This window comes from Nyctibius grandis, chromosome 11, assembly GCF_013368605.1.
Source record: "Nyctibius grandis isolate bNycGra1 chromosome 11, bNycGra1.pri, whole genome shotgun sequence".
NCBI lineage: Eukaryota > Metazoa > Chordata > Aves > Nyctibiiformes > Nyctibiidae > Nyctibius > Nyctibius grandis.
In genome coordinates this window covers 10206469-10232067 of record NC_090668.1, presented here as the reverse complement: position 1 = coordinate 10232067, position 25599 = coordinate 10206469, and the positions used below count along the sequence as shown (strand labels likewise).

Below are 25599 nucleotides of genomic sequence, written 5' to 3'. Positions count from 1 at the left end.
ACGAGCTCTGACGCGGCACGCCCCGAATCGGTAACAGCCGTCAGAGGGAACGGCCTGGGAAAAGGGCTGGGACCTTCCTTCATGGCAGCACAGCCGCCTGTGGAAAGGGCTGGGACCCTACTGGCGGCACAGCCGCCGAGGCCGCTGCCGGGGGAGGCTGCGTGTGCCCTCCCGCCGGCGGAAGGGTCCGCGCCCGCCGCGCTGCGGGCCCGTGGCGCGGGGCCGCGGGGTGGCTCCGGGACACGGCGGGGGGAGGCGGGCGGTTTGGGCGCGCGCCGCCTCCCCCGCCAGCCAATCGGCCGCTTCCTTTCATTTGCGGCCCGCTGCCGCGCGCGCGGGCCGCGCCGCCGGGCACAGCCCTGCTCGCGCGCCGCCGGCCTGGCGGGCGCAGGATGAGACTTCGCGGTGACGTCAGGCCCAGATGTTTTCCCAGGCCACGCCCCCGCGGGGCTCCGGGCGACGCCGGGGAGCGTTAACGGTGAACGGTCGTTGTGCTGTCACAGCGCGATGGAAGGGCCGGGGAAACCGCACCTCTGCGCTGCTGCGTTCTCGGAGGAACAGCCCTAATCCCTACTCGAAGCAACGAGCTGCCACTGCCAGGACCTATCCGCTCTTCTTTTTCTCTTCCATTGGACTTCCAACGCTTTTTTGATTTAGGGACAAGCTGGGCGTGATCGTCACGAACAAAGTGGGGTTTTGATGGCTGCCAAATCGGCCTTTACAACGACATCCTAAGAAATAAGTGAGGGAGAAAGTCTGCTTGCATAATCTTTTTAAAAAAGGGAAAGAGCAGTGTTGTCTTTTTTTTTTTCCCCTCTTCTGTTTGGATTTCTTTTTAAACTTACGAAAAATGGCAACAGCAGCATATGTGGATCATTTTGCAGCAGAGTGCCTTGTTTCTATGTCCAGTCGTGCCGTTATCCATAGTCCCAAATGGGAGCCTGATCCCCAACCTGATGCAGCAATACCTCCTTCATCAAATGGAGAAGATAAGCGGGAAGTCAGAGAAACTGGGAAAGACAATGGATCATTACTTGTGGTAGCTAGCATTTTAGCAGATCTGAACCAGCATGTCCCAAACTCACCCGCTCTAAGGATGGAACAAACAGAGACCTTTGATATCACAGAACAAATACACATTGCTATTGCTCCTAAGGAGTTTGGGGAAGAAAGTGTGTCTTCAGCTGGTAAGCGTGGAGGAGGAAGAGCAGCCACACCTACTAGCCTGGCTGCAGTAACTGAGCCAAGCCCCGGACAGAACAACAAGCGCATGAGAAGCTGGACTGACCCTGGATCACCCCAGAAAAAGCACAAATGCCACTATGTGGGGTGTGAAAAAGTTTATGGCAAATCTTCCCATCTTAAAGCTCATCTAAGGACCCACACAGGTTAGTTACAATCCAGACAGAGATTTATTTGTTACAGCTTGGTAATTAAAATGCATGTTGAAAAAACAAAACCAACCAAACTTGTATTTGGCCACCACTATAGTTTCATCTCTCAGAACTCAAGCTGGGGAAAACCAAACAACAACAAACCCCAAAACCTTCTGGGAATAAACCCTTACTGGGCATAGATTCAAATGTTGCACTTTTTTATTACTTAATGTCACAGGGAATGGCGTGCGGGTCATCGGTGTGGATTGTACCAAGCTGTAATTTTTAGCTGCTAGCCTTCTTGTTCAGTGCGTCTTCTACTTCCCTTTTCAATGCTTCTTACCCTCCCCCCTCTACTTCTTCCTACGCCATGCTCCCATCACTACCTTTATACCAGCTTATCACTTCCCCTGAGGGCATCAGTACTCTTGATATTTTAAAATTAAATGTTTCAGGGGCACTTGAACGTGTGTCTGTTTCTTTAGCAGACACTTGTGTGAAAGCTAGGGTAGGCAGGAAGGCAGTTGAGAGGCTGAACATAAGTCACAAGGAGACATTTCTCTTAAGTGTAGAGGGAGGGGAACATGGGCCGTATCAAAAAAGCTTTTGGCAGCTGAGTAAAACCAATTTCAAAACAAAAAACACTTGAATGCAAACACTAACTTGTTCTGATCAGTGCTCAGTGTTTACTTCTTGGTGAAGACTTATCTGACCACTTTTTTGTTGCTGTTGTAATTTATGAGACACACAGAAAAAGTGGAAACCTTGCAAGCACTGTGAAAGTTATGCACTGAAAGTCTTAGGAGGGCCATCTTGAAACAGGCCCCATGACTTGCCAGACTTCGTGCCTCTGCCTGGTGCTGGGGGACGGGATGGCTTCCAGTCAGGCAGGGAGCACCAAAAGTTGAGGAGACTGATCTCTGCTGAAGGCACTGATCATAGCGCATGTGGCGAGGCACCACACCTACTACAACAGGCTTGTGCAAGCTGTTCCACTGAGTAATTTTGGACAACAAATAAGTTTACTAAGATCTATACTCAATTCACTTATAAAGAGCATTAAGAAAAAGATCCTCAGAACTAAACATGACTTAATGACTCTTGAACAGTTTTAGCTCGGAGATGGCAGCCTCACCCACGCCAGCCATACCTCTTCAGTGTGCCTTCAGCTTTTCCTGCTGCCTTCCTGAGATAAAGCAAGAGCCCTTCTAAATTGAGGGTATGTTTTGCTCTCTGTGGGAGAGAAGAAAGCCCCATCAAGTTTGACCATATGGATGGGCAATTCCCTGTGCCACACAGCCAAAGGAACAACGTGTTCCTGGCACCCCAGGCAGCCTGCCCTGCTTTCCCCTTGTAACTGCTCTTTGCTTCCTTGGGAGTTAATGCAGAAAAGGTGCTTCCACTTGGCTTGCAGGGAATCGTCTCTGTTAATTTTCAGTTCTCTTGCTTTCTTATTTCTGGCATTCGCCATTGTCCTTAAAGTGAAAGATAAATTTAGCAATGTTACTGGGCTCCCAAACCAGAGACCAAGAAGGGGAACTCCTATCCCTGATAAAGAGAGGGAGGGTTGGCCATGCCCTCCCTGCGGGGAGAGGAGAGGGAGGGCAGGGCCAGCGGGGAGTGTTGCTCCCAGCTGCCGGCTGAGCGGAGTCATTCAGGGACACTGGCTTGCCTCCAAGTTCTCTGTTTTTTGTTTTGTTTTGTTTTTTCTTTTTTAACTCTTAATTTCCTGTATTTTTTTCAGGTCTGTAGAGCTTAATTGGTTATTGCTGTAGCTAATGGTACTGAGAGAAGAGAGTGTGTGCACGTCTGAGAGCTAGAGGAAAAGTAGGGAAGAAACTGGTTTTGTCCTGGGAGTGGCAGGACTCTCGAGGACTACGGCTTCTTTGTTTCCTTGCGTCTCCAGTGTCTGTATGGGAAGCTTTAAACAAAGCTGCCAAGTTTCTCTCCTCACTGGCAACAGGTCTGTCTCTGTTTGGATTGAGTTTTAATCAGGCTTAAATGCTTCTTACTCCTCTTGCAGAATGTTTTCTAAGGTGTTTGATTTTTTTTTTCTTTCTTTGAAAGAAATTGTGACAGGCTTGAAAAAAGTTTATCTGACGCTAGGAGTTAAGCTAACAGAACAAGCGATGACTTCCAGGACTGGCAAATGCTTTTTACAAAACACATAAAGGGTTTTACTGATTTAGCAAAAGGGGTTTGGGTCTCCTCTGCTTTCCAGTGGTCCTGAACTAGTTACTGATGTACGCATCAGTCTGCCCATCTGTCAAATGGATAGGGTGATGGCTATCCACCTCACCAAGCAGTGGTGAAAGTACTCCAAGTACACAAGCGAGGTGCTTTAAACTCACAAACCTGTTTACTAAGAAACAATCAAAAACTTCTGCTATGGGGTGGAACTTCTTCCACGTGCTGTATGACTAGATGAGCTGGTATTTAGGGCTGAACAGAAGGCTAAGAACAGTACTGCAGGCTAGAAGATACTGATGATAGTGCTAGAGATATTTGAATAGTGCTGTTTATGACCTGCTTTAGAAGCTTGCTTTTCCTTGTCTGCTACTGTGCTCAGAAACTGAGGGCTTTGCTCTTCATGCTTGGAGGAAGAGTAGGCTTGATCGTTGAGCTTATGGTGTGGCAAAGATTTACAGAGCCTTCTAAGTACTGTTGGGTCAAATCCAGCCCACGTTGGTAGGGACTGAAAGCTGGTACTGTTTTCCAGCTGTCTGGTGCCCTGTGTGAAATCCTTCTGATAGTTATAGCCAGATTTCAGTGCTCAAATGTCCAAAGCAAAAACCATAGTGCAGAGGATGCTAATTATCCTATTTAAAGCAGAAAAAACAAGATGGAATAGCCAAGGAAGCAGCATCTGCCTTTTGTCCTTAGGCCCTTGCTCTGAGTACAGTGTTTTAGAATGAAGTTCTCTATTAGAACATAATGTGCTAGAGCAAGCCATACTTTCTTGTGTTTGGTACACTAGCGGTTAAACTATCTCAGCCTTACGAATGCTTTGTCTTTATTAAATCGACAAACCCTCAAACCAAGCAGAAAACATTAGTCACCAAAATCTTTGCTGTTCTCTCCACCTGCTTTCAAACCCTTCCCCTCCCCCTAGGTTTCTTTCCATGTTTATGTTTTCCAACCTACTCTCTCACTGGATGTCCTGGAGTTCAACATGATGATCAGCAACAAAGCCCTTGAAGTTTAATGTTTACCAGAAGCTTATATTTCGTGTCAGTGGGTAGATGTCAAGTCCAAATTCTTTTCCAGTGAGGTTCCCGTGGACCTCAGAAGCTGTGTTGTGATCCACAAATGCAGCACCCTGTTTGTCCTAAGCTATATTGATCCCATTGATACAAAAATCTCACTGGCACACTGGTTTTAAAAATTCTCTCTACTCCTGAGAAAATTCCTAAACACAAAGGACTTCCAGAAAATCAGATAAACTATTTACATGACAAAGTTCTTCTTCCTCTAAGCAGGTTTTCAGCAGGGGCTCACTAGGAAGCTTTGGAAATTCTCTGGAGTCACTGGAAACCAGTTTGTCTCTTTTGATGCACCAGTGGGAAGAGAGAGAAATAATAGCCATCTACAGGCTGCAACCTCATAAAGCATTGTCCAGGACCGCTATGTTCTGAGAGGTTGTAGAGAGCCCCAACTTATTGCATTATACTATGTATTTATATGTAGAGAAAAACTGACTGGATTTTGGGCAGGGATCACAAGAATCCTATGTATTGCAGCCACCCCCCCCCCCCCCCCAAATCACTGTGACCTCTCAAGCTTTTAGCCATATTCATTAGCATGCCATCATGAATGCAGAGAAAGCACAAAATAAACCTTCATTTCATTCCATTGAGACGTCCTTCTGAACTTACTAGTTCTACTCACTAAGCAGTACTTTTTTCAGTCATCAGAAGTAAATGTATTTGCACAAATTAGCACAAATTAGCATAAGCTAAGGAGATAGGTGCACCAGTCTCAGTCTGGAGTCTTACTATGATAGTATTGCAGTGAAACAAACTTGGGGGCCAGGTGGCGTAACAGTGGCTCCTCTGGTACTATTGCTAAACTAGCTGACTTCTATACGGCTGTCAGGGCACAGGGAGAAGGCCATCCTAATTATATTATCCTTGCTGATAGATGTCAAGTTAGGACTCATCGAAGAGAAAGTGGTCAAGACCTTTGTTGCTCTCTAGCTGGCAGAGTGAGCTTGGGCAGCAATGTATTCAGCCTGCTTAACCTTGTAGTTATGGAGGATGTGTTATTTGGTATCTGTTCTTTCTAGTCTAACCCTTATTCAGGAAATGTTAGCTGAATTGAAATAGGTAGAAAAGACTGACTCATTTCCATTCACTTGTACAGAAATTTCCATTTCTTTACATTAAATCTCTATGAGCACATTTTTGAGGACAACCCTAATGAACCCATATGAAAGAAGTTTTTAATTTATGTACCCTTTTTTCCCCCCTCAATTATTATTTCTTGTTTCCCTAAGCAAAATCTTTGTGATGACTTTGTAACTGGTGTATGTGAAGATGGAGAAATTCATAGTGTATTTGGTATTTGAAAGCAATCTGAGAAATAAAGCAATCAGACTTCACTGTGACAAGTGTGACAACAGCATAACATTTAGGCTGGACAAACTGGAGTAGTATTTGGCTGGTTTTTCGGTTGATAAAAAGTATGGCTAATATGTTTTAAACAGGAGGTTGGTTTTCACTTTCAGTTCTAGTACATTTGCTCCGACTACATTAATTCAAAACACAGTGGTAAAGCACAACTTCTTTGAATTTGGTTTGAACCAAGATGCTGTGTGCATGTGAAGAGACCGATTAACCAATATAAGGAGAGGCAAGTTCACATATCAGTGAAATAACCTTTATCTTCCATTTTAGCACCTGGCTATTACCAGAAACTTAGCTGGTTAGCTAGAAAATATGGAGTAGACTTGGCTCAGGTTTCCTTTAGCTTGCCTGTAGGCACACAGTAGTTCTAGATGGCGTATACATGCGTGTGTATGGCAAGCAGGCAGCATCTGTGAAGACCCAAGCCTTTGCAGGACAAGATTACAAGAGGAGAAACTTAATCTAATGCCTCCTGTGCCACTCAAGAGAGCAGAGGAAAACAGGGCTGCAGATTGCGCTTGTGCAGAGCAGGATGAAATGAGTGGGTACCACTGGTTCAGTCCGTCCTCTGAGCTGCCAGTTGGGCTGCTCTGGAGGCCAGGACTGAATGGGAAGCTGCGTTCCCTCTGAACAGGATGCCAGAATAAATTGGAAAAGCCTTTCCCCAATGCTGTTTTCCCACAGGCAAGAGTAGAGACTAAGTGAATTCGGGCTCTGCATGTTGCTCAGCAATTTCAGTTTTAGTGGCTGGGCCTCCTGTTTGTGACTTCTTATGTTAAAAGTTAGAAACGGCTAGCTCTGCCTGCCTAACTCACTAGCATTAGCATACACCCAGATTATCGAAAAGCTCCAGGGTGCCTCCAGGCTGTTGTGTCCATAATGCTCTTCTATTGCCTTCCACTTCCTCACCTTGCTAAGTGCATCACAATGTTTTCTCTAAGATTTTTCTCTGAGACGGACTTAAATGGTAGCTTCAAGACAGGTTCAAATGCCAGCCTCATGGAACAGTTGTCTTGCCAGCCTAAGCCACAAGCATTCTTTCTCCACGTTAAATAGTTCAGCAGCCTGCTCCTGCATTTTTCTGAAAACTGATGGTCTGAGGTGTCTTTTAATAAGCCTGCATTTTTAAAAACAATACAAAACTGCAAAGCATTGTTTTTATTTGCTCTGAAAGAGCTCTGCAACTCCTTTCTTTTCTTCTAAGAAAGTTTCAACGCATCATTAAAAAAAAATAAGTCAGTTGAAAACATAAAACAACTTCATTTATAGCCCTGCCTAAGTCCTCACCTAACATGCAATTCTAAAGGGTAAAGTTATTAGTTAAAAGTATTGGTCCTAAGCCTAGAACAAACACTCTATGTTCACTGAAGAGAACAAATAAGCAGTATATATGCTATAAGTATCTTAATGTTAAAATCTTTGAAATAAACATAGGGCGTACATGTCTTAAAAGAGTAAGCAAGTGTTAAAACTTACATTTTTCACAAGGAGCTCAAGTCAGGAAGAAAGGCAAAACTCTTCCTACTCATTCCTTTTACCTGATGGTTCAGGATTGAATAATAGGATTCAATTAATTCAGCTGCAAAAAAAGTTAGGGTTAAATTGGTTGCAGGGAGAATCCAATTGGCTGAAAATGGTATTTACCACACACTTGAGTAGTATTAGCTACTAGAGAGAACTAAATCTCCTGACTGTTAACAGGTTTTTCTGTGAAAAGCTTCTTTTCCCTTCCTTTCCCTCTCCAGGCTTTATGGAGATATTAATCATGCAGAAGTCACAGAAATAAAGCTTCTGATAACAATTAACAGAGTTTAGGTGTTGTAGCTAAAAAGCCTTTAAAGCAAAGCTGTACTTGTCATAACTGTGATGGAGAGTACAAAAACTACTCAGTCTTTTTTTCCCCTCTTCACCATTGTCTTTGAAACAGGTATAATCAGCATAGTTAAATATTCTCGCTCCATAATTTTTCCCCACTTTTCCTCTGCTTGCTTTTGCTGAGTGAGGAGGGAAGAGGAAGATGACAATCTGTTTAAAAGACAAATGAGCATTGCTTTGAATCTGAGGGGACACACATGGTAGTGTTGTGTTGCACTGAAACACGCTCAATAAACCGGGGAAAAAAAATACATAGAAAGAAAATGAATCAATTTGTGACTTCTGCAATTCTTCGGAAATCATATTTTGCTGAGACCAAGACAGTTACTGAGACAAGTCTGGCTCAGGCAGTGAGTTGCCAACCTGGCAACTCACTGCCTGAGCCAGGAGATCTTACTGTAGTCGAGGAGAGGGTTATTAACAAAAAATATCCCAACTACAGTATGGCTGTTCTAGTCAACATCATTCACAGAGTAGTGTCCAGGGACTGCCTTTTCTACAGGGTGAAAACTTTGGGTATCTAGTGGAAAATCAGAAACTTCACAGAATTCTCTTTCCACAAACCATCTTCCTTTTAGCATGGAGGTGGTACTTGGGTCCAGTGTAATGAGACCTATTAATAACGGAAGTGGTGAGGAAGGATCACCTTCCAGTTGTTTCCCTCATGCTAGACACTGGTAGCAGCACTTTCCTTCTCAGTAGCAAGACCTAAGTCTTATACATAGTCTGGAGTAAACCGGCAAACAATCTTTTTAAGGAATGGACGATTGCAATTGATATCTGTGTTTGTATTGGAAATTAATCACAGCCTTATGGAAAAAGGGTTCTGAATGATCTGTAGAAGATTTTTCTGCAGTAGCACGTGCTTCTGTGCGGGACAGTGGAAAGTATTTGTATGTGACATGAGTTGTGCATAAACAAATCTTTTGCTAAACTGGAGTTCTTTATGAAACAAACTCACAACTGGATTTCATCTGAAAAGAAGGCACCTTTAACCATTTAAAATACAACTGTTGCATTGTGTTATTGTCTGGCTGAACATGGTTATGGCACGTCCAAGAGCAGAAACCTGGAACTTGTTTATATTGGACATGTGGTTTCTAGTTCTGTTTTATAAGTTAAGCATGTTCCAACTTCCCCCCCTGCCCCCTTCCAATCTTGGAATCAGCTGTTTGGAAGTCAGTGCTGACAGAGCCAAAAAAATACTCTGCTGTTCAAAGGCAGGACAACTGTTGAAGGGTCCTTGCTCTAGAATTTCTATAGGTGTACTTTTTTCCTTTGTTACCCACTTGGCTTTTATTAGGTAGATTCGCATGGGCAGTGAGATCATTAGCTTGCTGTGTTCAGTTTAAGAATAGCTAGACAATGTGGGTTATTTAAGTGCAGGCACTGAAGTCAGACACACATATCCTGTGTTTTTCAGGTCTTGCAGACTCGGCAGATCTTACAGGGCCTCCACTTAATACAAAAGAAGTTTTTAGAAGTTTGGAGTGCCACCGTTGTAGTTACTGGTAGAAAAACGACGTCAGAAGCTTTTTTTTTTTGCAGTCCTAGCATTAAAAACAGTTACTAACCAGGAACTTGGCACAAGTCAAATGGTATTAAAGTAAGCATATCCTGAAATGACCTCTAGTGCAAGGAAAAGATTTTCTGTAATCAGTTACAGCACTTTTGTAGTGCTCTCAGGAATTATAGGCAAAATATTTGTGACTGGGTATCTATCAGTTGACATTGCAGTCAATGGATGAATGTGTTATCTTAGATTTATTGCACACTATATTTCTACCAGACTGCTCTCTATTATTCGGTTGTAAGTTATATGAGTTTTTGGAATAGAGGCACCTGAAAAATTGACATGAGAGAGCATTTTGTTGCTGCTATGTGTTTTGCAGATTTCTGTCTGCTTTGGTCCTGCAGCCAGCTAGAGTATCCCTGGACAGTGAGTACACAAGCAGAATGCTTTTCAAATTGGTCAAGGAGAGAGGCAGAAATGCTAACCGCTTAGTTCCAGAGTACGACCAGCTGAGGTGCAGCAGCCAAAAAGGATGTATTGGGCTTTTTAAACTTAACAGCTGTCAGCATTTCCACTAGAGGAACTTACAATGAAGCCAGCTGAGAAGGGTTAGAACATGAGAGCCTAGTCCATCTTCAGATGTTTCCTGCAAAATTTTGCTGAAATGGTGAGCTGTTTGTTGATGGATCAGAGAAGTATTTGGTTTGCAATCTGGGGGCAAATAAATGAAATTACATTGGTACAAATTTACATACTAGACTGGGGCTTTATAGATTCTTGCAAAACTTCACAGTGCATATGGGGCTTTCCTGCGTTCTTAATCTGGTAGTTTAGGATCCTGCTATAACAAATATGAATAGGGATGCTGCTAAAAATCTCACTGAATCACAGACTAATTCTTGTTGGATATTGTAGGGGCTTATTGAATTTAAATTTGCAATTTCTTTTAAAAGCTAGCAGAAGGACTGCAGACTAGCATTAATACATGATTACCTTGGCAGTTTTTGATTGTCCTGGTGATTGATATATTTTCCAAGACCAATGTGAATTGTATGCAGCTTTCTTATGCATGCATGTGAAACTCTGACAGAGCACTGAAAGGCCCTCTAAGTCAATGGAAATTTCCATTTGGTGTATATATGTCCATATAAGCAGTGCCAATAGAATGTTGGCAGAGGGCTAGTCTTATTGCATAATAAATCCAGGACGTATTTGCAATTAAAGTCTCAGAACATAACTGAATTTCTTAGATACTCCAAAGGATTACATCTCTGCCAGGATTCTCATTGATACATTTTTTCCCCTTTGTGCAGAGATGTACAGTATTTGCACCTTCTGCTGCCCCCAACTTTCATCATTCTTGGAAACAACTGAATTCTTCTCACTAACGTTTTAGAAATAGTCTTTCTCAGATTGGCAACATGTGCACCAAATTATAGCTTGAATAGAAATGTATGATCAAAATTATGAGCAAACAGAAAAGCAAATGCTTTGGAATTCATAGATGCCCCTACATAGTATTATTAGCATAAATACACCTATAAGAAATGGATTAAAAAGCTCATTTTTTTCAACAAATGGCTGAAAAGATGTAGAATTTGGTCATGGGACAAAGTAATTCTATACCATGGGTTTAATAGAATCAGTTTTACTTCAAGCTATATCATATGAGAGGTAAGACTATCTATAGCTAATCGCCTACCCCTCATCTTAAAAAAAAAATCTGTTACTGTCCCTAATAAGGAAACATATATATATTTTTTTAAGCACAGAATTTTTTGTTTCATTTGGAAAGAAACCACTTTTTCTCCCCGCTACCTGCACATATGGTAAGACTTGCATTGACAACGTACATAAAAATGTTTTCGCATCCAGTTACAGATCACTTGTGCTGAACCCTAACTGTGATCCTGTCCCTTCGTCATGTGCTGGTGAGGCGTTGAAGGGGGAACAGGGCTGTTGCGGCTAGGTAGATTAACTCAGCGTTGCTCAAACAGTGGGGCATGCTGCCTGGATGGAGGATTCTCCCTCTCCCCACTATCTCTAGCTCTTGCATGGTCTGCAGAATAGCTGACACTGTCGAAAAGATAAGTTTTCAAATGGGAGATAGGTATGATAGCTGCCAGGGTTTGTAGAGGGCCTGAAACAGTAACTTTAAGAGGAGAAATGTCTCACTTTATAAAAGTGAGTTTTAACAGATGCTACTGAAGGTATTTTAGTGGTTTATCATCTATCTGTGATATTCAGACATGTTACTTTCTGGTCAGCTTCTTCTGTGGTATAGATCCCACATAATCTGCAAATTCTTAAGTCCAGAAAACAACTGAAGAGAATTGTGATATTTAGACCATAAAAATCTGGTTTGAGCTGTTAAAGGAAACTGTACACGTGTATCGCAACTGCTCTGTAGTCCTGATATGATGACTTAAGAAAGACCTATAAAAGCACAGATATGCTAGTGGGAGCGTAGCTGAATGTTGTGGGAACACAATGCTACTCACGATTCATTCTACTATGGTTATATTCCACAGCTTTCTTAACATCTCATCTGCAACTGAGTTCAGGTATCACACAAGATCGGGGTAATTATTCATGCTGAAAGACTCTTTCACCATTTTTCTACATCTTCTTTCCATCTTGAGTGAGTTTTGTTGTGTTGGCATCTCATTTCAGTCTGTGGGACAATATCATTAATGTCATCATCTCATTGACCAAATCAGACATGACTTAAGCCAGCATCTGTTAGAGCTTGGAGTTTAAATGTAGAAGCTAACTTCTGGGGAGCTATTTTAATTAACAAATCTCATTGGTAGCTTTCAGAGGATGAGATGGTTGGGCAGATTACGATGTCATCTTTGCTGTGCTCACTGAAGTAAGCAAATAGTGTACAACAGCTGGCACAAATGCTTTACCATGAACCTTGTCCCAGACTTTTACAACTGGGAAACATATAGATTATACTGTCTAAGGTGATAATTTATGAAGCTCTCATTATATAACGCAGAGACAAAGCTGTAATGAGAAACAGCTTTTAAACACTGCTTGTCAAAGTACAGATGTTCAGCACCAGCATCTTCTAAGCAAAGTTTCAAGGAGTCCCAAAGGGATGGTCTTTTTTTTTAAAAGCTGAAAAAAGAACAGAACATTTTGTCTTTCTGTTTCTTACCCTAGCTTTAGAATATGGAATTGACCAATGTTTCCAGTAAGCAGTGTGGACTAAGCAAAGGTGTCTTTTCTCTCCAAGTGTAAACTCACCTGACTCATACCACAAGATCCTACGTGGTGAAGGTCTATTCATTTTTAGAGACTTTTTTGCTAACGTTGCTTACTGGTAAAAAGCCATGTAGAACTCACCTGTTTTCTCTGCATTTCTGCATGTGATTTTTTTTGAGCAGTGTTGCATCTGGAAAAAGCAATATCACTGACCTTATGAAACCAAAATCATCTCTGTAATGATACGCTATTTTAAACCTACATCTTTGATTGATACTTCCTTTTCTCTTCCCCATCATTTAAAATGAGATTGTTTAATAGGCTGCTGTTAATTCCTTGAAGTTTTAGGGCTGTATAACATAAAAAAGAAAAGTCATAGTTGAGCTCTTTCACTGTGCTTGATAGGATAATAATAAGGATTTGAGTACTTTCCCTCCTCTCAGTCTAACACCAAACTTCTCAGTGAAAGAATCCTTCTCTTCTTTTGTCTTTGTCTTGACTGGTGTTCTTATAGACTGTTTACAGGAACATGATTCAATTTTTGTATGCAATAGACTATTCCCTTTTGAGTATACAAATCACTAGATTATTTTTTGTCACTAAGGCAAAAATTACTAAAATTTATTTTTTGTCATTAAGACTAATGGGTTTCAAAAAAGGTCTGAGAGAATGCTATCTGGCTGGTGCTTTGCTTTTGTAATGAATTCTTGGAAAAGCAGCTATACTTTCTGAGGATATATCATCAATATCTTGCTTTGTGCTGCTAAGGTTAGCACTTGTGGGTGAGTTAGACTAATTATTTTGGAAAAGTGTATGACACCTGTGCTGAACTTCTGTGCATATGTTTGCTTAAAGCTTCTTTCCATGAGCCGACTCTGGTCTTGTGTATAGTGTACACTTGGACACTACATTTCTGTATTATACATATATACCATAAACTGGACATGACCACTGCTGTTTGCAAGAGACTCAAACTCATTTGGTATAAGCTGTGTTTTTCTGGTGTCAGCACCAGATGTTTCTTTGATGTTTAGATTCATTTCTTTCAGAAAGGCAAGGAACTGATGTGATTGATACACTTGATAGTTCTTCTTTGAATCCTTTGGAGGGACTGAGCTCCACTCTAATTTGCAAAGAAATCCAAGTTACCATGTAACTGTTTTCTCAACTAAGTAGTTGCAAAGAGGCTGTAACATTCTCAGGGGTGCTCTGCAAGTTCTGTGGTATTCCCTTTATGAAGAAGTGATTGTGCTAGCACACTTTTCATTTGAGTACATTAGTTCCAATTTCAAGGACAAACACAGTAAGAACAACAGTAACTTCCACTGCACAGCTGTTTATCTCTTGGAAATCAGATCACCTTTTGTTTTTTTAATATTTCATTTTTTAAAAAATACATAAATGGTCCTAAGTTCCTAAGTCAAGCTTGTCTTTGACTCTTCTGATATATAAACAATGCCCCCTCTCTGGCAGTGTTTAAGGCCAGATTGGATGAGGCTTTGAGCAACCTGGTCTAGTGGAAAGGTGTCCCTGCCCATGGCAGGGGGGTTGGAACTAGATGATCTTTAAGGTCCCTTCCAACCCAAACCATTCCATGATTCTACGATAAAACACAGTTGTAGCTCCTTACCATCTGTGCATAACTCCACTGACACAGCAGTAGTCAGTGAATAATCAACTCATCCTTCCAGCTTTTGTGTTACTTTCTGTATGGGCATTCCATCTCCAGTTCCTTTTCCTATATATTAAGGCATGGGAACAGGCCTTAGCTGCCTCACTGGGAGTGGTGAATTTATTCTCCTAACAGCATTTACAGTCTTGAGTAATAGAACAAAGGGGTTACACTGAAAATGTGATTTACAAATGTGTATCTATGAGCATGCAGACAGCATTGTGTATACAACTTTACAGTGCTGAGGTTATGTATCTTCTGCAAAAAAATGGTAAACACCTGGTTGTGTACAGTGTAATTATGTCTCATTTTTCCTAAGACTAATATTTTCTCTTATTTGTCCATTATTCAAAGAGTAACAATCCTAAACTTGAGCTGTAAAAACTTTTCAAAAGAAAGTCGAAACAAGTTTCAAAGAATTGGCTGAATTCAAGGTCAAAATACTTTGTGCATCACATCTTTTGCGGGAATAATAAACTGTCCTGTTTGGCATTGTCAAGCTGCAACAGCAATAGTCAGATCATCTCAATCCCCTGAAGCTGCAATTCCTGTTTTCTTTGGTTTTATTTACAGTCAGTCTGTTGTAACAGAACCTCCTGATTACTCAAGTTTATGAACCTTGCAGCTCTGCATACTGCAATTCCTGAATCCCAGCCCAGGCTGCTAGAGTTGTGCTCAGCAGGAGCTAGCAATATGGACAGGAAGTCAGGCTCAAATAACTTTGTAGTTCCCAGATTTAGGACTAGACTGACCAAGAATCAAAATGGAAATAGGAACAGCTGGGAACTTCCATGGTATTTTTCAAAGTAAAAATTATGTCCTCTGCATAGGGTTTTGGAGCTAGCCTGCAGGCTTACATGGCACGGATATCTTTAAGAATTTCACAGTAATAGTTTAAAATAATGTGCATTTCCTATTGTATTTCACAGAGCTTTTCCATCACAGGAAGCTTCTGAAAAATTTTTAGCCACAGTAAAATCCTGTATTTTGTAGTGCATTTCATTAGCCCCTCTGCTTTGGGCATGCAAAGTGTGGTCAACTAATTTCCTCCATACAGAAGGAACAGGTGCACCATCTCAAAAAGCCAGAAAGGCCAGCAGGTTTCCTCTCCTCACCCGAAAGAGCAGGCCTATTAGAGAGTAGACGTGCTCACTTCTTAAACGAAGTGTAGAGCATAGCATGAATAAATGTGCCTGAGGCACTAGTAGTTTATGTTTTGGCAACTGATAGGGATCTTTCTACTACAACTTGTCTACCTTGAGAGCAACTGTATTTTCACGATATGTATGACCTGTAGAATTCAGAATCTCTGCTATGGAATCACTCACACAGTAAAATGGTTTACATGTCTAGAGGTTTTAAAGTGCTTGTAGAGAAAATGGTGGCTGCTAGGCAGCCCTTCTAGCATGATTCATATGTATAAATCACGTGCTGTAGCGAGACATAACTGGCTTAACATTAGACTGCTGTAAAAGCAAGCAATGAAGACATGGGCACGGCATGCAAGGGAAAAGAGAGTTGATAAAGAGGCCATGTTGTATATATTTATAATTTAGTAAATTTCAAAATAGTAAAGATGTTTCTTTCAATGCTACTTTGAAAAAGTATTGAAAGTAGTATTTCCTTTTGAAAAAAGGAATCCAGTTGATTTCTGTATGTGAGTATATGATGAGATAGTCGCTTCAAAAGTAGAGGGGTGTTTTCAAAGTTGTATATACCAAGATGCCCTTGACAAAGCTGTCTTTGAAATATGTCCGTGTTCTAATTAAAATCTTAGGTTTTCAGTTATGTTTCACATCCAGAGTCATACTCAGATAATGGGCTTCTGACTTGTACTCCTCACAACCACATACTTAATTCATTCATTTCCAGCACTCACCATGGCCTCTCTCCTACGCCATGACCCCACACGTCAGACACAGCTGGTGAGGCTAGTCTCCCTAGTGACCCTGCAACCAGCTGTCCTGCAAAATGATCATAAAACATGGAGAGATCGCAGGAGGTTAGCTGCACCTAGGGTGTGTTATATGTGGGGGTTAACGCTCAGAGAAACGGTGCTCTAGCAGCGATGCTCCTCTAATGCGGTCTAATAAAACAACCTCTCTTCTGTCACATGATGTGTCCCCCTCTGTGTGACTTGTTGATGCCTCAAGGCTTGCAGGCTTAGGGAGAAGTTGCCTGGCAAGTCTAAGGAGGAATGCTAAGGGAATCTCATTGCAACATTTCATTAATAACCATTTATTTCTATTTTGTATAGAATATGGCCAAGGTGGTAAACGCATGCTTTCAGAAACAGCTTGAGACACTGGACAGAAGCCTGATTTTTCAGAGAACTGGGTGTACATCCCTATAGGTTCACTCCAGTGATTAAAGCATTAAGACAGCCAAAATTAAAAGACAACCTAATCAGTGATAATTGTTGAAAACCTTATTTATTTTTTGCTTATATTTGAGAATGAGGCCTAGATGTGTGTGTGCTTACACACATTTGTAGTTTTAAATAATTAACACATAGAAAAGACTGAAAAACAAGCTGAAACTAGAAAGGAGCAGGTAATGTGCTCTTTTTCTTTTCATACAGCTGTAGTTGAAGGAGACTGCTAGATGGGGAGATGCAAAATAAACAGGGAAGTTATTGTCAGAATAGAACATACAAATGAGACTGGCAAGAGGTGAATGTTGAACTGCAAATATTGTCTTTTCTAAAATGTTGACCTGCTTTAAAAGTGAGCACATTAGAATATGAGTACAACTGTTGTCACAGAATCTGATTACTTTATTAAAATAAACAAAAACCTGAATCCTGGTTTAAACAGGAAGTGTGGCTTTACAATCTGGGCAGATTTTCTAAGCGTATGCAATGGGTTTATGCATGCCTTGAATGGTAGCTGCCTGGTGTCAAGCAACAGACTTACTGTTTGATTATCAGCCCATAAAACTACTTTCCAGAGCTGCCTGTTCCCTTAAGCTGGGTGCCCCATATGGTCATTGGCTGATGCTGCTCATAAACTACTTCAGCACCACCTTGCTCTCTGGCACAACAATCCATCCAGAATGAGAATAAAAATAGAAGGAAATTCCCACTCCCTCTCTCCTCCATACAGTTGCAATAAACTCTCAGTATCACATTTTTCACTCAGCTTTACAGCTTTAGCTGTACTTAAAAATGCTGAGGTCCCATGTTTCATGCATGCTGTGTTACTGTGAGGCTGTTGATTAAACAGTTCAAAAGTTCACAAAGAGACATTTCACAGTTAAGAGCCAAAGGCAACGTTACTAACTTCTCTTTGCTTAGCTTCTAGCAAAATGAAATCTTATCCTGTCCCCAAATCCTGGGAGGTGCTGTGCACATAATATGTCATAACTTACCCGCAATGTCTGTTCATGCCAGAGTATGTGGACTTCAGTTTGAGGCAGATGACATACAACATCTTCCAGAATTCAGATAAATAAAGTTCAGGTTTCAGTTTAGATAAATAATCCTTTAGTCTGTTATTTTGCATAGCAGGACAACCTTTCATTAATTTGATAAGCTTTGCTTTTATAAGTACTTTTCTGTTTTTAGTAGAATAGAATAATAACAAAATCATTGATATGTCAACAGAGAAGAGACTGATTAATGGGGTCATATGATTCCTTCTTTGCAGTTATTCATGCAAATGCTAGGTAAAGCTCATGGAGCCAAAGTTTCACAATTTCAGCATGAATTCACCCACAGTTCACACCAGATGAATATAATTTGTCATTACGTATTTAAGTGCTCTCCCACTTAAAACATTTCAATTATCATACCAGAGATCAGGAATGTTACCATGCAAATTTTTTATGAAAGCCATCACAAAAATTATTTGTGAGGTAGATTTTCATTGAAAGCAGCCTAAACCTGTACAGAGGTCGTTTCTGTGTTCATCGTACAGGGAGGGATGGTTTGTGATGTTTCAGTTTGATTTCAAACATTCCTGCAATACAAGCATCTTCAGGTTCAAGTTTTTAGGTTTGATCTAACTTTTAAGTTCCTACCTCCCACAGTGATCAGAACTCATATATATTAAAACTTAAGCATCTAAGTAAGCTAACTAGAATTTTCCAACAAGGACTAGGTAACAGCATTTTCAGGTAGAAAGAGAAGACCCTTGGGTTGTTGGAAGAACAAGGAGTAACCTGTGTCCCACAGTGAAGGCTGAGGAAAGATAGGTCATCACAGTGATCAAAAAAAGGAGCACAGTTATCTGTGGAGGTACATTAGCAAGAGAATCTCCAAAGAAGCAGTTACAACATTTAGAAGTCACTATGTTGCATTTTTCGTTCCTACCATTTGACCCATGAGTACCTACTGGTTAATTCTGCTACGCGTGTAATTTCTGTGTGTAAAGAGCACACCATTGAGAATGAATGGCTTGACAGTTAGCCTGTCAGCTCTGTTAGGACATAATCCTAGGTTTCAAGAAGAGGTAGCACAGATTGGAAGAAGTGTCCTATAGTAAGCATATAATCTTTTTTTTCCACTGTAAGAGTGGGCTGGAGAAAGACATGTTGCCATGGAGTGTAATACTCTTTAGAGCTCCCATGGAGCTGCTAACAGTCAGATGTCTGATCTGGAGCTGTTTTGGGTTTTCAGAATGGGCTGGGCAACACTGTGAGCAATTCTGAGGTAGCACAGGAAAGATCCAGAGAGCAGTTGGCAATGGAAACCTTGTATTTCTGTGGGTACCTTAGCTATGCATTCACTGTAGATGCATTTTGTTCAGTTGTGTCAGCTATGGGTAAGATTTCTTTCCCTTGTGGAGGAATGAGAATCAAGTCTGGTGAGTTTTCTTTCTTGGCTTCAGTTGCTGTCTGCATAACATTTTCATTAATCACCTTATTTGCTCTAACAGAGGGTGAGTGGTGCAGCCGAAATCAGCAGCTCGTAGCAGACAACAAATCAGCATTCTAGCATGCTAGAACAGAAGGAACATGACACTGCAAATGACTAAACAAGATCTCAGTCTAGCGTATATATCCATCAAGGTCCTTATTACTTTCCTTTTCAGGTTTTACCTGGACTTATTTGATAAAAACACTGTTTATTATTAGATACATTTGGAGAGCCTGGCTCTAGTCCCTTGTCACTTTAAAAGGTGTGAATTGGCTCGACTACGTGACAGAAAAAAGAACAACAAAATCCCACATACCTTCACTGATGTTAGTCTCTGTTAGTTTTAAGAGGCAAGGCTTCTCTGACCTATGCTGAAGACACAAGCTTTGTATGTAAGGAATGAAGAAGGCCCCTTAAACAACAAGTTTTTGGCTCAAGGCAAGAGTTATAGGCTGAAATTCCTTTGCTGGGGTGATGCAATAGGTCAGATTTGCTGATTAGCACTTAGATTTTTTTGGTTTTGCAACCCCAGTATTCTTTTAAAGTATATTTATTAAAAGGTATAATTGACCAATGAAAAAGGAAAAAAATCACCCATCTTTTAGTTTTGTCATTCAGTAATACCCAGATGTGTTTAGAGGCTCTGTTTACAGTGTTTCTTTCATTTATTTTCTATTCACAATAGAGGTTTTAATAATCATCCTCCTTTCTTACATTCATAGATCTGAGTAGAACAAATTAGAGAAATACAGTAATTAAAGGGCTACTGCAGTAAGCCCCAGAGTCCCCCTCTTTGCAAAGAGTTTGATACTTCAATGTGGTTTGGAAATGACACATAGCTAAGACACATCTTCCTCTCCCCAGAATTCATCACTTCATCATTTCAGCATAACACAATTTAATTATCTTGCATTCAAGTGCAAAGTCAAAAGGGTCAGCTATTGATCTCCATTCTTGGAACAAGCCACAGGAGAGACAAAATCAAGTGGAAGTTGCTGCTCTTTTAAGTTAGTGGCATTTCATCTGTTTTACTGAGCACTAGTCTAGGTTTTAATGTCTCAGATAAGGAGACCCTCTAAGTTTTAGGCTTAGTGAACAGAAATTACATACAGCAATTGCAGGTGCTTAACTTTGACAGCAAACCCAACATTTAGTTTGCATTATTTTAGAACATAAGCTCTTTGACACTGAGGCTGTTGCCTTTCATTTTTCAAGAGTTAGGCCTGTGATTGGTACTCAGTAAAAGAGCATTGTTTACTCATAGGTTCCAGCAAGCAGAGGGAAAAGATGCTGCTTTTATAATAGGATGTGGCAAAAGTCCATGTAAACAAAGGCATTGCACTTACTGGAAGCACGATCTATAGAAGTTATTCCTGTGGAGCAGACAGGGTCCATTCTAGTCTGCACACTCACCTAGACGTGGAAGTTGTCCCTGCTAGGTAGGATAAGTTTCCGACCTCATGGGTATCCTACTGGCTCAGGTGTTCCTCTTTTCTTAGATGGGAGGTTTCCACTTTGGTTGTGCATCATAACTTTTGGGAAAGAGAGTGAAATGATGAACGGTAGGCTTTAGAGTTAAGACAGAATCAACAAAAGAGCAGCATTAGATAACAATGATAAATCCATATAGAACTATAAGGAGATTTATACCTTATCTTTGAAATTGCATGCATTGTAAACACCATCTCTCATAATCATGTAACATTACCATTTTTCTGGCTGATGGATTCCTACCTTTGTAAGAGGTAGCTGAAGTTTTGATTACTCACAATTTTACAGACTAAGAGGTATTCCTGTACTGAAAGTGCATTTAAAGCGTACATGCTGTCAGTGCAGTCACGTAGCAAGACTACAACAAATAAACCAGAAAAGAGTCAAGAGAAATACTATGTATGTAGATTTTGACAAGGCCATCTAGAAGATATAGCAGTAACACAGCTGCTTCCACAAAGTTGTGCGTTGTTTTTTCTAGCCATCAAAAGAAAACTTTACCCACACTCTGAGACACGGGGAACATCTTTCATGCTTTTTGTACTTCTGTGAGGAGAAAACACACATGCATCTCTTTCTTACCTGACATGGCTAACCTGAATACCCAAGGTATTAATAAGCAAATTTACATCCAAAAAGAATTACTTTTACTGCATTTGTGTACAACCAGTAACTCCCGCAGAAACACTTTGCTAAGAATATCACAACAAGTGAAGAGGAAAATACCACACCCAATGTCCAGCCTAGTGAGGCATCTTGGTCTTCGAGTGTACAGCATACAGCACTACTTAAGGTCAGGAAATGGAAGAGATGGAAGCTAGTTTTGTTCACTGACCTAGGCTAGAGAGGATTCCTCCTTCCTTTCATCTCTGCAGTAAGAGCTGTGAAGCCAAGTGGCATTTATAGCAGCTAATCAATGCATACTAAAGACACAGTATAAATGGTACAAGTGATAGCGAGTTCCTAGTTTAAACTTAACAGTATTTGCTCCAGGAGAGTTTTCATTGAGACTGCTATGATTTATAGTTGTAGAAGTGGCCAGGGGCACACTTTGCAACCACATGGGCTGACTTTACTGTAAGGCCGCAGAATTTCACTTGCAAACCTTTTCCTATTGTCTCTTTCACTCTTCTCTGTTACTCTCCTGTTCATTTTAACTATGACACATTTCAGACTAGTGAGAAAAAAGATAACTGTAATGGTGACATTTGTCGGACACCATACTTTACCACCATCTGTTTCCTCTCTAGTTTGCAACTAACCCTATCTACGACCCCAAACACAGTACAGCTCTGACTAAAGAAAGCAACACGTTAATCACTATTTTTTAAATGAGAGCATTCTCTATGAGCTTAGGCACAAAGCAAACGGGGATGTATCTGGATTATACAATCATTAGCTGCTTGGAGAGGCAAGAATATAACATCACTATATGTGAAAGAAAGTTTGGAGTTTTAGGCAAGGAAGACCAGCATGGAGCAGAGATAGCCTTCCTGTGAAACCCCATCATGTAGAGTGCTGTGGTGGATGTGCTGAATAGTTCACATAATACATATTTTTCAAATACATAAACAGTGCTGACATACAACCTTGCTGTTTGACAGCTGATTAGCATATTCAAAGGCATCACCTGTGTCTTACGGTTAGAAATAACTTACAAAGAAGAGAAAGGAGAGAATCAGGCATGACGCATTAAATGTTTTAACGCAATCTCAACAGTATACATATAAAGATGCTATGTAGAGCCATTTTGCTAAATTTCAGTGCTGTAGGTACCAACCAGAATATTGTTTCTTTACCTTCTTGTCATGGCTACTAGCAGTTTTATGATGGGAAGATGGGGAGGACAGCAAAGACAAGGATGCCCTCATCTCCCTTCACGAAATGAACTCCCTTCATTTTGCTAGGAGTTGCAGATAGCCTGTGGCCCTTGGTTAGAAGAATGATGAGGAATCTCTAAGCCACAGGAGTATTTTACAAATTACACGTATCTCTCTTCCCTCACTTCCACTTTCTCAGCCTTTAGTTTCAGAGTTGTCTTTCTGCTGACTTTTATATTTCACTGGATTCTACTGATACATCAAATTGAGTCGTCAGATGCACACATTCTTACCTAAGTGGTGAGCATATGACTAGGTTAATTAATTATTCAGAAAGTTATAAAAGCGCCTTTGGTTCAATGCTTTATTCAGCTAATTCAGCCCCTTTGCTAAAGTAGCTTTAAATACTTCTGTTAGTTCTAATAGAGAGGATGCATTTCAAAGATTTATGTCTGTATACCTAGACCCCATCATAAAAGGAAGGAATCTTGAAGGCTAAACTCACCTTAGCGATTTTGTATCTGACTGTGTTTCAAGAGAAAAACTCTTTAATGTATTTAACACACACAAATGTAACTATGTTTATACAGTCCCAGTTTTGATGTAGTCTGTATAGTTGACTTCAGAGCTTCACAAGCCCCTGGCTTAGTGCAACTGATTTTTTGTAGTTTCAAAAGAGGAAGGAACATACAAGACAGGGAGGGGTTGTGTAAGGAAGGGAGAAGAGGTAAAGTGTGAACTCTTCAGAAACCAGGAAGTGACAAACTGCAGAGGAGAAAGCCTCACAGTAGCGATGACAAGTGTTGTGTATCTTAGCACAAGGGTGCAGTAAAACAAGTAGCATCAGAATCTCAGTGCTCAGGTCTACAGATACAGATGTGAATTTCAAACTGTGGAATTCCTGAAGGGTTTTTTTTGTGACTTTTTCATGGTCTTCAATCGATGGGAAAGAATTTAATTTCTCAATTGCCCAGCAGGATTACCTAATTTTTGGAGTAGTCTCTGGCAGGGAAAGAGAGAGAGAGACTACAACATAAACGTAGCTGGAGAGAAGAAAACCAAGTTGCTATGTATCCATGGAACTGTAACACTCTATGTCAGTCTAGAGATGATCATAAAAAATATACATTTGGAAAATATGCTTGGTCTTTCTGGCATGGACTTTGGGTTTGTTGCTTCTTTGCCATGCCAGTAGTGCATCTTTGTACTTTTTGAAGGGAGAACTCAAAACAGACACAGTGGTTTGAAGGGGGGCTGCATCACTTACCAACTGTTTGCAGAATTACTCAGGAGGACAAATGTACAAGGAAACCAAAGCAGGTTAGCATAACACTGGAAAATAAGTTTCGTGTACTGTAGGGGATCAGCTAAGGTTGCTTGGGCCACAGTGCAATGCTAGAGGGCATATTCTCAGTCACATTCTCAGCATTGATCTAAAATCTATTCCAAGATTTCTCTGTGAAGGGGAGGATAGACTTTCATGGTCCTTACACTTGGCTAGTTAGCCTACCCTTGTTGGCTATCTTTGAAAATCCCTTGTGCTTGTTAACACGGGGAGTCCAGTAGAAGTTGAAAACACAAATGAAATTGTTCCCTTAGAATATCAGATCTCCAATTAGTCAACTAATAAAAATGTCAGGCATTTAGTCTTCATGGAGGGAAAGCTGCCAAGAAATGTTAATGAAGAATATTAATAACTTTGCATTTCTTTATTAGCAAGAACTATATATATTTTTTTGGCAAACAGTTGTTCGCTGACAAGTAGTCTTTTGTGAAGAGCAGAACTATATGTCAGTTAAACTCATCGAATAGTTTAGGCTGACTTTTTTTATTTCAAAAAAGTTGTGATAGTGTTTCATTGATTCATTTCAGATTAACATCATCATTGTGTTGAAAATTGTCCCCAAAGCTAAAGGAATTAAAATAGTGTTACAAAAAAACACCCCAAAAGAAGTAAAACATTTACTTAAATAAAATTACTATGGGCTTCTTGGCTTGCTGAATTCTTCTGCAGTTCAAAGTTTTTTTAATTTTTCAATTGAGCAGAAAATAAGTTATCCACGTAGATCTAGCCCTTATTTCACTCTTTCATTTAAAACCTTAGCAACGGATGTAGCAATATTTCTTTTTATTAAATTTATGGCCATTTCATTTTAAAGCAAATTTGCTTTAAGATTTATTTTCCAGATCCTAGAACATAATTTTCAGCTACTTACTGGCTGTTTGTGTGAAGTGGTCTGGAACAAGGCTTTAGCTGGGAGTGGAACACACAGCTTAATGTACTGAACACACAGTGATGAACTTCAGCAGAGATAAAGTGAGAACTAAACAAAAGTCAAACAGGAGTTAACATGGTAGGCAGAAAATGACTTGGTAAAGATAGCATTCAAATTTTAGATTCTTAATTCACTGTGCAAAAATGCAGGATAAAAAACATGGGTATTTTAAAAGTGCTAAGCTATAGAAACTCATACAGACAGAGCAGTTCAGCTTGGGCATCCCAGTTTGAAAAGGGATTCAGTAACGCCATGGAGTGTATATTTTAGACAACAGAAAGATTATGTGATGGAGTGTCCTGGAAAAAAAAAAGCCTAAAAAGGCTACAATGATTCTGCCTTGACAAAAGAGAAGCAAATGTGGCTGATAAAAATACAGTAAAATAGCTAAAATTATTTTAAACTGCAGTTTAAGATCTGGCTGATATTATTGAACAAGTTTGAAATAAAGGCCTAGAATATAACTGATAGAACATAATCTGATTAAAAAAAAAAAAAGATTATTTCCATTGTGGTGAAAGTGAGTGGTAATATTTTTAAGAAGGACCAGAGACCAACATGTAACAACCAAATCAGTTATTTGGGGTTTTTTGGGTGGACCTGACTGGTTAAGGCTAGAGGAAGAATTTTGCACTACTTACATTTCTCTGGCATTGTAGCCGTTATCATTATAGTATCTGAACGTGCGTTCATCATTTGCTATTTAAGTTGTTCTAGTTATCTGTGGTTATACAGGTAAGTCACACAGTACAATCTGTGCTCCCAGATGGAGCAATGCAAGCACTTCCAGAGCAAACAGTAACACACATTTACTTGAAATGTAAACTTGCCACTTAGAAATTGCCCTTTAAAGAAATATTCATATATATTTCTTGTCTAA

At 40.3% G+C, this 25599-nt stretch overlaps 1 protein-coding gene across 1 annotated transcript in view; it reads left to right on the top strand.

The window, feature by feature from the left end:
• The first annotated feature begins 356 nt into the window (after positions 1–356).
• KLF13 (KLF transcription factor 13) overlaps positions 357–25599 on the top strand; it is a 36863-nt gene continuing 11620 nt past the window's right edge. Inside the window, exon 1 of the mRNA XM_068410791.1 lies at positions 357–1388. Within this exon, the coding sequence (XP_068266892.1) occupies positions 851–1388 (538 nt within the window). The 5' untranslated portion in view covers positions 357–850. The remainder of the gene's footprint in view (positions 1389–25599) is intronic.